This window comes from Physella acuta, unplaced genomic scaffold (genome assembly GCF_028476545.2).
Source record: "Physella acuta isolate Inbredline_101_S28 unplaced genomic scaffold, ASM2847654v3 ptg000319l, whole genome shotgun sequence".
Classification (NCBI taxonomy): Eukaryota; Metazoa; Mollusca; class Gastropoda; family Physidae; genus Physella; species Physella acuta.
The window spans coordinates 563,545-576,890 of NW_026731838.1; the positions used below are offsets into that span (position 1 = coordinate 563,545).

The following is a 13,346-nucleotide window of genomic DNA, read 5'->3' on the forward strand; positions in this document are numbered from 1 at the left end:
TGCATTATAAGTGTCACATGGGAAGACCTTGTCTCCAACCAAGACTTCTTAAAGCAAGCTAATGCCCTTAGTGCTCAGAGAATGATAAAAATCAAATCAATCTCGTTTGTTGGGGGGGGGGGTTCTATTCTGCCGCATATTTGACCGCCGAATCCCGAAAAATATCTTATACGGGGTTCTTACCAATGGCAAAAGACTTAAGGAACGATACTTGCTGAACTACAGACGTGTCTGCAAACAAGAATTGGGGCAACAGACATCAGCGATCACATGATGGAACAGCTGGCACAAGACAGAATAATGCGGAGACACGTCATGTGGAACGGCATCCTCATTGGTGAAGGAAAAAGAGAGAGAGAAGACGGAAATCTGCCAAAAAATGTAACGCTAACTATGATCTGCAGTAGCTGTGACAGATATTGCCGCTCCAGAATCGAAATGATCCGCAAGAAAAGAGGCTGCACAAAATAAAAACATCTTAAATCTCTGTACTGAGTCTGTATACATTCCACTCTCTCGAGGCAAAATGAGACGTAAATGAAGATCTTTCATATGTCACAAAAATAACAAAGGCATCTTACATCCTTTAATTGTTTCTGTGAATTAGGCTCTGGGTTTTCATAACAAAACAACAATTTACGTCAATTCTGTGTAAAAAGTTAGCATGTAAAATCTAAAGTTTGAAGTGGTGGTTCATTATCAAAATTACCATCCGTTAATAAAATGCTGCAAGGTTATGATAAACAGACAGATGGTATTTAAGTGGAGTCTAATTAAAACTCGGCCTACGACTGGTGCATTTCGCAACAAGGAAGTGAGTTATATAGGCGTTGTATCGTGTGTAGTGTAGGTTGGTTTCAAATTGAAATGTTCGTATCCATGTTATATCTTTGTTCTTTATTTCGCGCATTACCAAAAGTGAACATTTACATGCCAATAATTTAAGCTGTTTCGGCTAATAATGTGAGTTGCAATATATTTCTAACTAAATATGGACAAATAATTTCTGTTTTTTTTCTTGGAGAATAATATATAATTTCTTGCTGATAAAAGTATGTATTTTTAAAAATAAAATGTAATTTACATGAGGAATACGGATTGTTGATGCAATTAGGTACTTTTATATTTAAATTATATTTACTGTGTTATATTGCGTCTTGTTTATAAAATCACGTATTTAAAACAATGTATTTTATATGTGAGATAACTTCTTTGTGATACATTTACGTGCTGTTATAAAATGTTTTTAATTAATATATTATATAACTTTTTATTGATACAATCAATGTCTAAAAAAAGTATATCATGTATGAGATATTTTCTTACAGCTTAAAGAACTTGGTTCTAAACAAAACTGTATATCTAAGTAACAAAAAGTAACACAACCCGAAAAAAAATAAAACTTTGTGTCTTGAGCTTGGACTGATCTCCCTTTGCAGAGAGCCGTAATAAGCCACGCCTACCTCGGCAGTTAGATGGTGACATATAGACTGCAGACACATGCATTGACAGCATATATATTAACGACCGTGGTGTCTGTTTTCGTTGTTTGTTTTCGTTAGGACCTAAAGGTCTATGGCAGGTGAAGTAGAGTTCATCATGATTATCCTAACACGGCGAATAAAGATAACGTGTGGTCAGTACTGTGTCCAACAGTCCTAACTTTACCCAACAGTAAGTACTCATTAAAAGCTGAGTGAAGTCACTGGAGCCCGAGACTTTTGGGTTAGAAGCCGAGCGCTCTACCATCACGGCCACACTGACCCATCCGCGGCCTTCAGAGTTTCTTCCAGGCATCTCTTTCCCCCCCCCCCCCCCCCCACTCCCCCCCCCCCCCCGAAAAAATTCTACCGCCACCCCCCGAACGAAATGAAATTTATATAATTTATATAGAAAATATATACTTTTAACAGTGCCAGCACCCCCCCCCCCGAAGAAAGTACCGCCCCCCCCCCCCCCGAAAATTTCAAGTGCCCCCCCCCCGGAGAAAAAATCTGGAAGAAACACTGGCGGCCTTTACCTTCGACAACCTAATCTGCACCAATAAGCATCCATCTTTTACTACTGTCAATGCCGCCAGCCACAACAATAGTTTCTAATTTAACACATTTTTTATGACGTTTAAGTTTTAACTCCTTGTTTCTTTTATATACAGATAATTCCTTTATAATTAAATTCGAGAGACACCAACATGGAACAGCTGATTAAAATAATTTTACTTACATCACTGATGACCTCACTGTGCCAGACTAAAGGTAAATCATCTCAAGCGATGTTATAGTCAAACATGTGGATACTTACTTAATCAAACTCACGTCAAATATCGCGAGTATTTAAATATTTAAACAATTTTTTTAACATACAACCTGACATGTTTAATAAATTCTTATATAACTTGTCTCATCAAGTTTTTTTCCCTCCAAACGAGCGAGAGGAATTGTGACCACTTCTACTTGACCGATTTCTTTCAATTTTGACACGTAGGTTAAGATCGATCCCATGACAATGAAACATGGCATAAAATTTGAGTTCTATTCAATTAAGATTTCAAAGTATTAAACATTTAATAACAGAGATTTATATACGACATAACAATAAAAAAATTAGAATACGGTGTAATAAGGTTTAATATAATTATACATTTAAAGAAAAAAATATTATATATTTACACACATATATATATATATATATATATATATATATATATATATATATATATATATATATATATATATAATGGTTTAAATATTGTATAATCAGTCATTCTCTTTAATAACTATAAAAAATTCCATACGTCGCAAAAGATCAGCTAAAATAATAACACCTTACAGCTTTATGGCTATTAGAAATGCCAGACGCTTAATTTAAAAGGTGATCAAGTATTTGATCAAATACATTTTGATAGGTAGTATTTGCTACACATAACTAGAGTGAACTGTTATTCAACTGTATCTGTGACCTAGGCTTATGAAAGGGATACTGTGGTCAGCACTATGCCTAGTCAACTTTACAGAAGGTGAACTCTACTTCATTTGCCCCACAGACCCTGACGTTTGAAAAAAAAACTTTAATAAAATATTCCTGGCGCCATAATATTGAAAACATCCTTGATGTCAAATGAGGTTTAAGTGGGCATTCTGTTTAACCGCATGAAATAAATTATGGACAAGGATGCATTGTCGAACTTATTCTAAATGGGGTCAGTAGGTCTTTTGCTTGAGGTCAGTAGGTCGTAAGTGTGTACAGTAGTGTGCTCCGACACGCGACTATGTGCTACATTCTCTCTTGAGGGCATCGCTGTGTGCTCGCATATAGCTCTAGAACACACCAACACACGCTCTTGAACATACACTCATACTTCTACAAACACATATAAATGCACATATATACACATACATTTAACATTATCCATTTTGAATATTTATTGGAAGGCGTGGCCTAGCGGTAGAGCGCTAGACTGCTAACCCGAAAGGCTCGGGTTCGAATCCTTCAAGTCGTGGGGAAAGTCCCTGTGTCCGCCACATTTTGAACTGTACCTAACTCATGTTTGGGAAAAGTAAAGGCGGCTGGGCAATAGTACTGACAATACTATCCTTTCACATACCGAAGTCACAGAAGCAGGTGAACTCTACTTCACTTTCCCAGTGGACCGTCAGGTTCAAAAACGGAACATTATTATTTCAAATACTCAAAAGATGAATTATGTAATCTAAATGTATTAATAATCTAAATGTAGTAATTACAGTTACAAGTACATACGCATACATGATGGCGCTAGCGTGTGTTTAATTAAAATTATAGCAGCAACATCTTAGACTACACTTAACTTCGTAGATCACATTTACACAAATGCTGTACTTCAATGTTATCGATTGGAAACTTTATGACTTTTAGCCTACTGGATATCGCAAATACCAAAAAGCTTTAAAAAATAAAAAGCATTAAAAATTTCCATTAAGCGGATGTCATGAGTTTAAAATTGTTAACTAGTGCCTCTTTTGTACAAACGATGTTTTTTTTATTTACTGTTTTTCTTCCTTTCCTATCTTGGACTAGTGTCTTAATGTACCGTTTAGTATATATTGCTTTCATTAACCAACAGTTTAGTATATTGCTTTCATTAACCAACAGTTTAGTACAAATCGCGTTCATTAACAAACAATTTACCACATATCACTTTCATGAACCAACAGTTTAGTACAGACCACCTTCATAAACCATCCGTGAGTAACAAATGCCGACAACATGATTTAGAGTTTCTTCCAGGCATCTCTTGGGGGGGGGGGGGGGGGGGGGTAAACCCCCCCCCCCCCCCGAAATTTTTTTACCGCCCGCCCCCCTCCCCGATCGAAATGAAATGTATATAATTTATATAGAAAATATATACTTTTAACAGTGTCCCCCCCCTCAAAGAAAGTCAACCGCCTCCCCGAAAATAAAAAATGCCCCCCTCCCCGGAGAAAAAAGTCTGGAAGAAACACTTAACATGATGTGCTTATATTAACCACGAGAGAAGCGCCTACTGTCACCAACAAGGATGTAGAAAAACACTTAAAAATAGATGTTTCTATTTCTCCTTTACTAATGTTCTAATTCATTACTGTCCAAGAATTGCTTGTCTATGGAGCCACCGCTTGTCTGACACCCCCCTCCCCTAAAATAAAATATATTAATTAGGCTAGAAGTACTGTTTATTACTTATTGTTAATTAAGAGACGAGAATTGCATCTTTACATGAAATTGGATACATTAAAAGTCATTTTCAAAAAAAAAAAAAATTATGTGAGAAATAAAAAGGTTTTTAGCTTAAATAGTTTACCTTCATAAAACTTGCCTAACGCAGCAACGATATATAACTGGTAATTAAAAATATTTTTTCAACATTTTATCTCAGCTGACATAGTAGATAGTAAAAATCGCGCGCACTTACATACCCAAACACAAAGAATGTTTTGACCAAATATAGTTTTGTAAACAAATATATATATATATATATATATATATATATATATATATATATATATATATATATATATATATATATATATATATATATATATGTCTGTCGGTCAGATCGATAGCTGCATATTTTACTCTTATCATACGTCTTTCTTTTTTTAACGAACAGCGACTGAATTCTGCAAAGGAATAGACATAGACCAGGTTCAGTTGAACGGACAAACCTGGTGTATCAAATACGACAAGCGTTTACGAACATTTGACAGAGCAAATGCAGAATGTAACAAGTTTACCGGCGGGCCGAACAATTCGCTTCGTGGACATCTTGTAGAGATCTTTAGCCAGGAAGACAATCATGTTATTAGAAGTAAGTTTTTTTGTTTTTTATAATTACTAGCTGCATACCCGTGCTACGAAGCTATTTTTTTTTAATGTACTAACTTGGGAACAGAACATAACTAAATGCAAAAAACAAACGCAAACGCAAACACAAACGCAAACACAAACGCAAACACAAACGCAAACACAAACGCAAAAACACAAACGCAAACGCAAACACAAACGCAAACGCAAACACAAACGCAAACGCAAACACAAACGCAAACACAAACACAAACACAAACGCAAACGCAAACGCAAATGCAAACACAAACGCAAACACAAACGCAAACACAAACGCAAATACAAACGCAAAGATAAACGCAAACACAAACACAAACGCAAACACAAACGCAAATACAAACACAAACATAAACGCAAACACAAGCGCAACCAAAAACGCAAACACAAACACACAGAAAGTGATAACGAGTCTGTTTAATTTTTCCATTGAGTCGAGTTATCCGTTTGTTCTTTCACATCGCAAGCTATGTCTTATGTTGAGCGACCATATCCACTTGTAATTTCACTTTGTTGTCAAGAACTATTGTCGCGTAGGTCTATGAAACGGATGTTAATGTCGCAGAGTTATGTCCAATGAATAGACGTCAAAGGTAGGAAACGGATAGGGAAATTGTGACATGCATAGATTGAGACGGCGTGGCTAAGTGTTGGTCAGCTTACCCGAAAGTCCAGGGTTTGAATCCGGGTTGAAGTAAATAAAACACCATTAGGTACACCCTTCTGTTATGGGTACCTAACACGTTTGGAAAACTACAGGCATCTGTGAAGTGGTGACCGCATATTTCTTAGTCGAGTTTATAGAAACAGGGGAACAATGGGGCCTACTGCACTTGTGCCATTGACCATAAGGTTCAAAAATAGAACTTGATGATCGTAATCATTATTAAATCACACTTTAAAATGATCACGGTATATGTTATGTGATAATAATTATTAAATAATCATACTTTGAAATAACTACTTCATATGTTATATGATATAAATTATTATTTAATCGTAATTTGAAATAAATACCATTTAATATATGGTAATATTTATTATTTAATATTATTTTGAAATATATATAAATATATATATATATATATATATCTATATATATCTATATATATATATATATATATATATATATATATATATATATATATATATATATATATATATATATATATATATACATATAGCTATATTATGATGATAATAATTATTATTAAATCACACTTTTGAAATAACTACGCCAGGTTTTATACACAAGCAAAAGAAAAAAGATCCGTTAAGTGGTCCTGAATTTAGAGCGTTCATCGGACTTTACCATAAAAATAACACATACAAATGGGTCAACTCAACTCAGGTAATTTTTACATTAATGTATTAATTGACCTATTCTTTTGAAAATCAATAAGAGCCCTGATTTGTAGATACACCTCTCTACCCGGCTCTGTATTGAGCAGCTCTCTCCATTTAACCAGCTCTTTCTTCTCATTTTATTGTTCTTAGTCTTAGTTAGAAAGTTTGTCAGACTTCAATAAGGGCTTCACTTGTATGCATATTTGGTTATCCTGAAGAGAAACTAACTCGAATGAGATGGCATTGGGTTGGTGTATTTTCAGTTTCTGTAGATTGTGTATTTTTACGAGGCATAAACTGTTTATGGGCTAGTATGCATATTTGGTTATCCTAAAGAGAAACTAACTCGAATAAGATGGCATTGGGTTGGTGTAATTTCAATTTCTGTAGATTGGGTATTTTTACGAGGTATAAACTGTGGGTTGTTTTATTTTAAGAAAATAAAACAATAAAGAGGTAGTTAAAACGCGGTAGAATCTGACCAGTCTGGTAAGGCTAGTAGATAAACTGTCTGACAGTTTGTTTGCTATTTCTTGAACGCGGTAGAAGAAAGAAAATAATGAACTAAATTAGCTCATGGTAGCTAAATCGAAAAGTCTCGAGTTCGAAACCTCGGGCATATGAGACTCGACAGCCTCTTCTAAGAGAGAAAACTTCAATATCAAACAACTGCATCCTTTGTAATATGTGCTATGAAGGACAAAGGCTATGGAAGCAAATCAAATAAACCGGGAGTGATCTCCCCTAAACTTTCTCGAATATTCATATATATATAAAGCTCAGTTCTGTATGTAACGCATGTTTGTCCTTGGTCTTGCATGGATTTAAGTGTTGGAATATTATCGTGCGCATTTGTCTAAATTTATGAGTTAAAAATTAATACTGAAAGTTTTGGGAAATAATTTTCATTTATCAAACTGAATGTAATAATTTTCTGCATGTTCATTAAACAAAAGTTTTAAAAAAATATCATCTTTTACAAAAATTCAAATTATGTCTTTATTTAGTCCTATAGCACTTACTTCCCTTTGATAAATTAGGAAAAACACAATTACTTCCCTTTATAAAACATTGCAAATCCTGGAAAAGAATTTACTTTTTATTACTTTGTTTTCGTGTTGGGAAAAAAATAATTACACAATTAGCGGGGATTGATCAAGTGCAAATGTTGTAGGTATTTTACGGATAAGCTTGGAGTATTATAATTGTTCATCAAATTGAAATAGGCGCGTTCGTTTAAGTGAGTGCAAAAGACTATGAATAAGTTGGGGTACTATCGTCGTTCATTAAGCTAAAACAGGTGATTCCGCCCCGGGCGTTTATGTTCGCGTTAGTGTTTTCTTTGTGTTTAGGTGGGTTTGCGTTAGTGGTTGCGTTTTGATTTGGTTCGTTTTTGTTCTTTCTTTTTTCGTTTTTGTTTGTGTTTTTTTCTTTGGGTTTGTATTTGTGTTTTTGGTTGGTTTTGCGTTTGGATTTGGTTTGTTTTCGTTTGCTTTTTCGTTTTTTTTTGTTGGTATTGGTGTTTGTGGTTGGGTTTGTTGTTAGGTTTTTGTTTTCGTTTGCTTTTTTGTTTGTTTTTTCTTTGTGTTTGTATTGGTGTTTGTGGTTGTGGTTGGGTTTGTTGTTAGGTTTTTGTTTTCGTTTGTATTTGTAATTGTGTTAGCGTTATGTTTGCGTTTTGTTGTTTTGGTTTTGGTTGGTTGTGGTTTGGGTGGGCAATGCCGGGTTTATGATGATTACTAAACACACAGGTGATGGTCTTTAACAGCAAGGTTTTTCACAGAAGCCAGAGCAGGGCCTGGCCGGGACGGCTAGTATTCTTATATAGCTTGAAATATAGACATGATTTTTAATTACTTAAACTTTTAAAAATAGAATATAATCTCATAGAAAAAAGGATTGCGCACCAAGCGGACGGCAAAACAAAATGTGCATAATAGTGCGCAATATTATTAGTACTTTATACATTTACATGCGATTTTTGAGAAATCGAAAATAGCGTAAATTAGTACTTCCGGTCAACGGAAATTACTCAAAATTTGAAAGAAGGTAGAGAATTAGATCTTTTACTTATATGTGAAATAACATTTATCTATCTGAAATAGTACTCAAGTTATAGGCTTTTAAAAAATTCAAAGTAGAAAAAGTACCACTTCCGGTTATCGGAAATCGCTCAAAAGTTGATCAGTATCTACGTTTTGATAAACTACTTATATATGACATTTCAACAACCTAGCAGTAACGGTACTCAAGTTATCGTGTTTACACACAGACAGACAGACAGACAGACACACAGACATACGGACAAGATTGCAAAATTATGTTTTTCCGTATCAGTGAGGTAAAACGTCGAGATTTGTAAAAATCTCGATTTTTTTTTGTGCACGATTAAAAGACTTTCTCTGTACGAGAAAGTAAAAAAAAAGGCAGGCTGAAATTGGAGCCAACGGCCTACATTTATTAAATGAATTTATTAAAACAAAATATCAGGCATTTAATAATAAAACAATTGCCTATTGGCATTAACCAAATACAATTGAGTATTACAGTGGTAATTTCCTTAACAAATACAGTTTTGAGAGACAGAAAACTTAAAAAAAAACAATTACATAACCAGTTCAATTACAAAACCCAAATCCTCCCTCATACTTCTATTATATGGGACAGAGTGGTCTAGCGGTAGAGACTGCTAACCCGTAAGTCTCGAGGTCAAGTCAGTCCCTGAGTCCACCCAACGTTAGGGAGAGTAAAGGCGGCTGAGCATAGTGCTGACCACACTATCTATTCATATGCTGAGGTCACAGAAACAAGTGAACTCTACTTCACTTGCCTTATAGACCGTTACTTTTGAACGGGAAACTTACCTCTATTATGGTCACATTGATGACGAAACCATTATTAAGCTAATGAATATGGTAATTATAGCATAAAATCAATTCTCGCTCCTTGTTTATATTGGACATTTTTACAAACTCAGATTATATTAATAACATGTTATATTTTACAACCTTTCTCTTGTTGACTTTCTCTGTTTGCCTTTTTTTAACTAGGAGCCAACATATTTTGATGCGGGTGATCCAAGTTACTCAGGTTCGGTAAGTAGGCCTATACATGAATATTGTGTTCTAATATTGTCCCTTAGTTTCCACTTTCGTTTTCAGTGGTAATTGTGTAACCCCTGGATAATGGGTATTTCATAATCAGCAACATGTTATAAAATATAACACATAATATCAGACGTTATACGCGACAAATTTTGCATTATATTATTTAAAGAAATTAGTGAGTTCTTAATTACAGCCTATATTTTTGTATTCAAGATGATATTCTAAAAGTGTTAGAACTATGTTAAGACACTGTTGATTATTTTAGCCGGGGAAGGCACTCAGTTATTCCAACCTCGAGATTGTTTTAAATCAAACAATTTAATTTAAAAAAAAAATGAATTAAATATTTGTTTTCAATGTGTTTAGATTAAATAACATATTTCCTTACTAATACTGTTTCTATTTCAGAGGCTAAAAGTGGTAAGATGAGCATGTATTAACTGAAGCCAGATGTAAAGAATATACTTATACCCATATAATATATAACATACCTAGAGCCAGCCCAATATAAAACGTGTTATATTTCGAGCCTGCAATATATTATCATTGTATCCTCTACTTTCTTCATTTATACATTGACATATCTAGAGACTGCCATATCTACATGTCTTATCTAAAGTCGGTCATATCCAGAGCCAATCATATCTAGAGTCTGCAATATCTAGAGTCTGTCTTATCTAAATCTTGTCATATCTATAGCCTGTCACATCTAGAGCCTGCTATATCTAGAGTAAGTCTTATATAAAACCTATCATATCTAGAGCCTCTCATATCTAGAACCTGTCTTATTTAAAACGTGTCATATCTAAAGCCTCCATATCTAAAGCCTGCAATATCCTGACTCTGTCTTATCTAAAACCTATCTTATCTAAAGTCTTGTCATAGTAAAACCTGTGTTATTTAAATCCCGTCATATATAAAGTCTGCCATATCTAGTGTCTGCTATACTTAGAGCCTTAGCTAAAACCTGTCATTTTTAGTTTATCACACCTTTCCACTCTCTTCTTAAGCCTATCACCTTCCATGACTGATCACATTTGTAATCTGCCTTGTCGGGTCGTGTATAATATATCAGTCTAGTACCTTCCTTATGTATAGAACCTATAATATATACAACCTGCCATATATAGAACTTTAGTAGAGCATGCTATTAGTAGAACCTGACATATAGAATCTGGCAATATATAACCTGCCATTAGTATAACCTGCTTATATAGATCTTACAGTATATACAACCTGCCATATATAAAACAAGTCAATATATAACCTGCCATTAGTATAACCTGCTTATATAGATCTTACAGTATATACAACCTGCCATATATAAAACAAGTCAATATATAACCTGCCATTAGTATAACCTGCTTATATAGATCTTACAGTATATACAACATACCATATATAAAACAAGTCAATATATAACCTGCCATTAAGATAACAATGCTTATATAGAGCCTACAATATATACAACCTGCCATATATAAAACATGTCAGTATATAACCTGCCTGTAGTAGAGCATTCCATTAGTAGAATCTTCCATATATAGAACCTGCCATATATAGAACCTGCCATATATAAAACCTGTCAATATATAACCTGCCATTAGTAGAATCTGCCGTATATAGGGACTACTATAAATAAACCTGCAACAATTATATTATTACAGAAACTTCTATATAAAAAACTTGGCATTTATGCAAACTCCCATTAGGAGACCCTGACATATTATTATTTAGACCCAGGCCAAACATTGCATCTCAACCAATACAAAAATACTCAATACATAACTTGAACACTATTGAACTAATTTCTCGTCCCTGTTGCCTCATACAACACACCACATCTTTAATGTACGATTAATTCTTCAGGACGAATCTATGCCAACAGATGGAATTAATAAGGGCAGTGATTGGCAACCAGATGGCCCAGTTGTAATTACTGAAACTGATTGGAAAATTTATGACACAAACTCTACGACTTTTGTCTGTCAAGTTCCCCCCAGTAAGTTTAATACAGATTTAAATAGAAATAATACTTTTTTTCGACAGTAATCGTTCAAAAATAAACTAATTATAAAAAAACATATATATATATATATATATATATATATATATATATATATATATATATATATATATATATATATATATATATATTTACATAATTATGCTTAGATGGGATCCGAACGCTTGCTTGAATGTCGTTTTCCCAAATGGACATCTGACCAAATTTGAGCATTTGTCGCATTTAGAAAATCGTCCATTCTGGCTATGTGCCGTATTCGTTCAATTCTCACTTCGATATTTGCCTCAATCTCATTTAGATATATTTTATTTTGTACATGTACGCTTATATATACAATACATTTAACACATATTTTATAACCTAGATACCTCGATGAGCATTGCCTGCACGGATAAGGAAGAAGGCAGCTCAGGAACACTTTTTGAAGCGACACTTACTAGTCCTGACATTCTTAACTTCCGTCAACAAGATCTGTCACAAAACGGAAGAATAATCGTAGTTAGAAGAAACGGGCATGTTATCCGTGATAACTTAACGGTAAACAAAGACACAGTAACAGTGAAGGTAATGTGTGATAAGTGTAGCCTTGCCGATGAAGGACGTTATGTGATCAATGTATCAACTGTATTTAGGTGGAACAATTTTGAGGAAACGTGTGATCTGACGGTTTATCGTGAGTGCAACATTTTTTTCTTTCTGTGTTGTCGTGAATTTGTTCTATACGACATGTTATAATCTGTTATATGTGATAGCTTTTATTATTCCACTAAGCGTTTCTTTCACGCTTCAATCCAAGATGGGGGGGGGGGGCTGTTCAGCCAATGGACATTTATAAAGTCCAGATGTGCATATCGATATTTAATTGAAAAGTAAAATGTTTCTTAATCCCTAGCATTTTAAGCTACATAATAAACACACAAGTCATGGTCCTTTACAGATATGTTTTTCACAGAGGCTAGAGCAGGGCCTGGCCGGAAAGGCTAGTTCTAATCTAAGCTAGTTTTGAAACCAAAATATGTGCTAACTTTAAAGTCATTTTATGGTTATTAAAAACAAAGCTAAAACATTTGCATATAATTAACTGTTATTAAACAACTGTTAACCTTGAAGCCGTGATTTCAGATCCCGGGTTCAAGGCCGTCAGATGTCCCTGAGTCCACCCAGCCCTAATGGGTACCTGACTAACGTTAGGGAAACATAGGCTGTTGAGCACATTGCTGACCACTATATCCCCATGTATGCCAAGGTGAAACGGATGGACTCTACCTGGTTAACCCCATGTGTCTCGAGCACTATTGTGAACACGAGGACACTCCTTTTTAACACGTTTTTCTTAACTCAGCTTCGCGTTTGTTTGTTTGGATGTTTGTTGTTAAAATTGACATCGAAAATTAGCCCACTTCTGATTGCTCTAGAGATCTGAAATTTGGCATGTAGGCTACTTTCGCCTAACAATTTTAGATGCAATCATAAAAACTAGCAATTAGAGACCGTAATTAGCTTAATTT

General features: G+C 34.5%; 1 protein-coding gene across 3 annotated transcripts in view; it reads left to right on the top strand.

Annotated features, from left to right (window-relative positions):
- The first annotated feature begins 865 nt into the window (after positions 1-865).
- Positions 866-13,346, top strand: part of LOC131940502 (adhesion G protein-coupled receptor L3) — a 29,927-nt gene continuing 17,446 nt past the window's right edge. The window contains exons 1-8 of one of the 3 annotated variants that reach the window (XM_059299159.1): positions 866-1,052; positions 2,156-2,255; positions 5,129-5,326; positions 6,600-6,709; positions 9,756-9,800; positions 10,221-10,232; positions 11,682-11,814; positions 12,203-12,511. In XM_059299159.1, the coding sequence (XP_059155142.1) occupies positions 2,192-2,255; positions 5,129-5,326; positions 6,600-6,709; positions 9,756-9,800; positions 10,221-10,232; positions 11,682-11,814; positions 12,203-12,511 (871 nt within the window). In that variant the 5' untranslated portion in view covers positions 866-1,052; positions 2,156-2,191. The remainder of the gene's footprint in view (positions 1,053-2,155; positions 2,256-5,128; positions 5,327-6,599; positions 6,710-9,755; positions 9,801-10,220; positions 10,233-11,681; positions 11,815-12,202; positions 12,512-13,346) is intronic. The other 2 variants (XM_059299160.1, XM_059299162.1) reach the window with 2 other exon arrangements.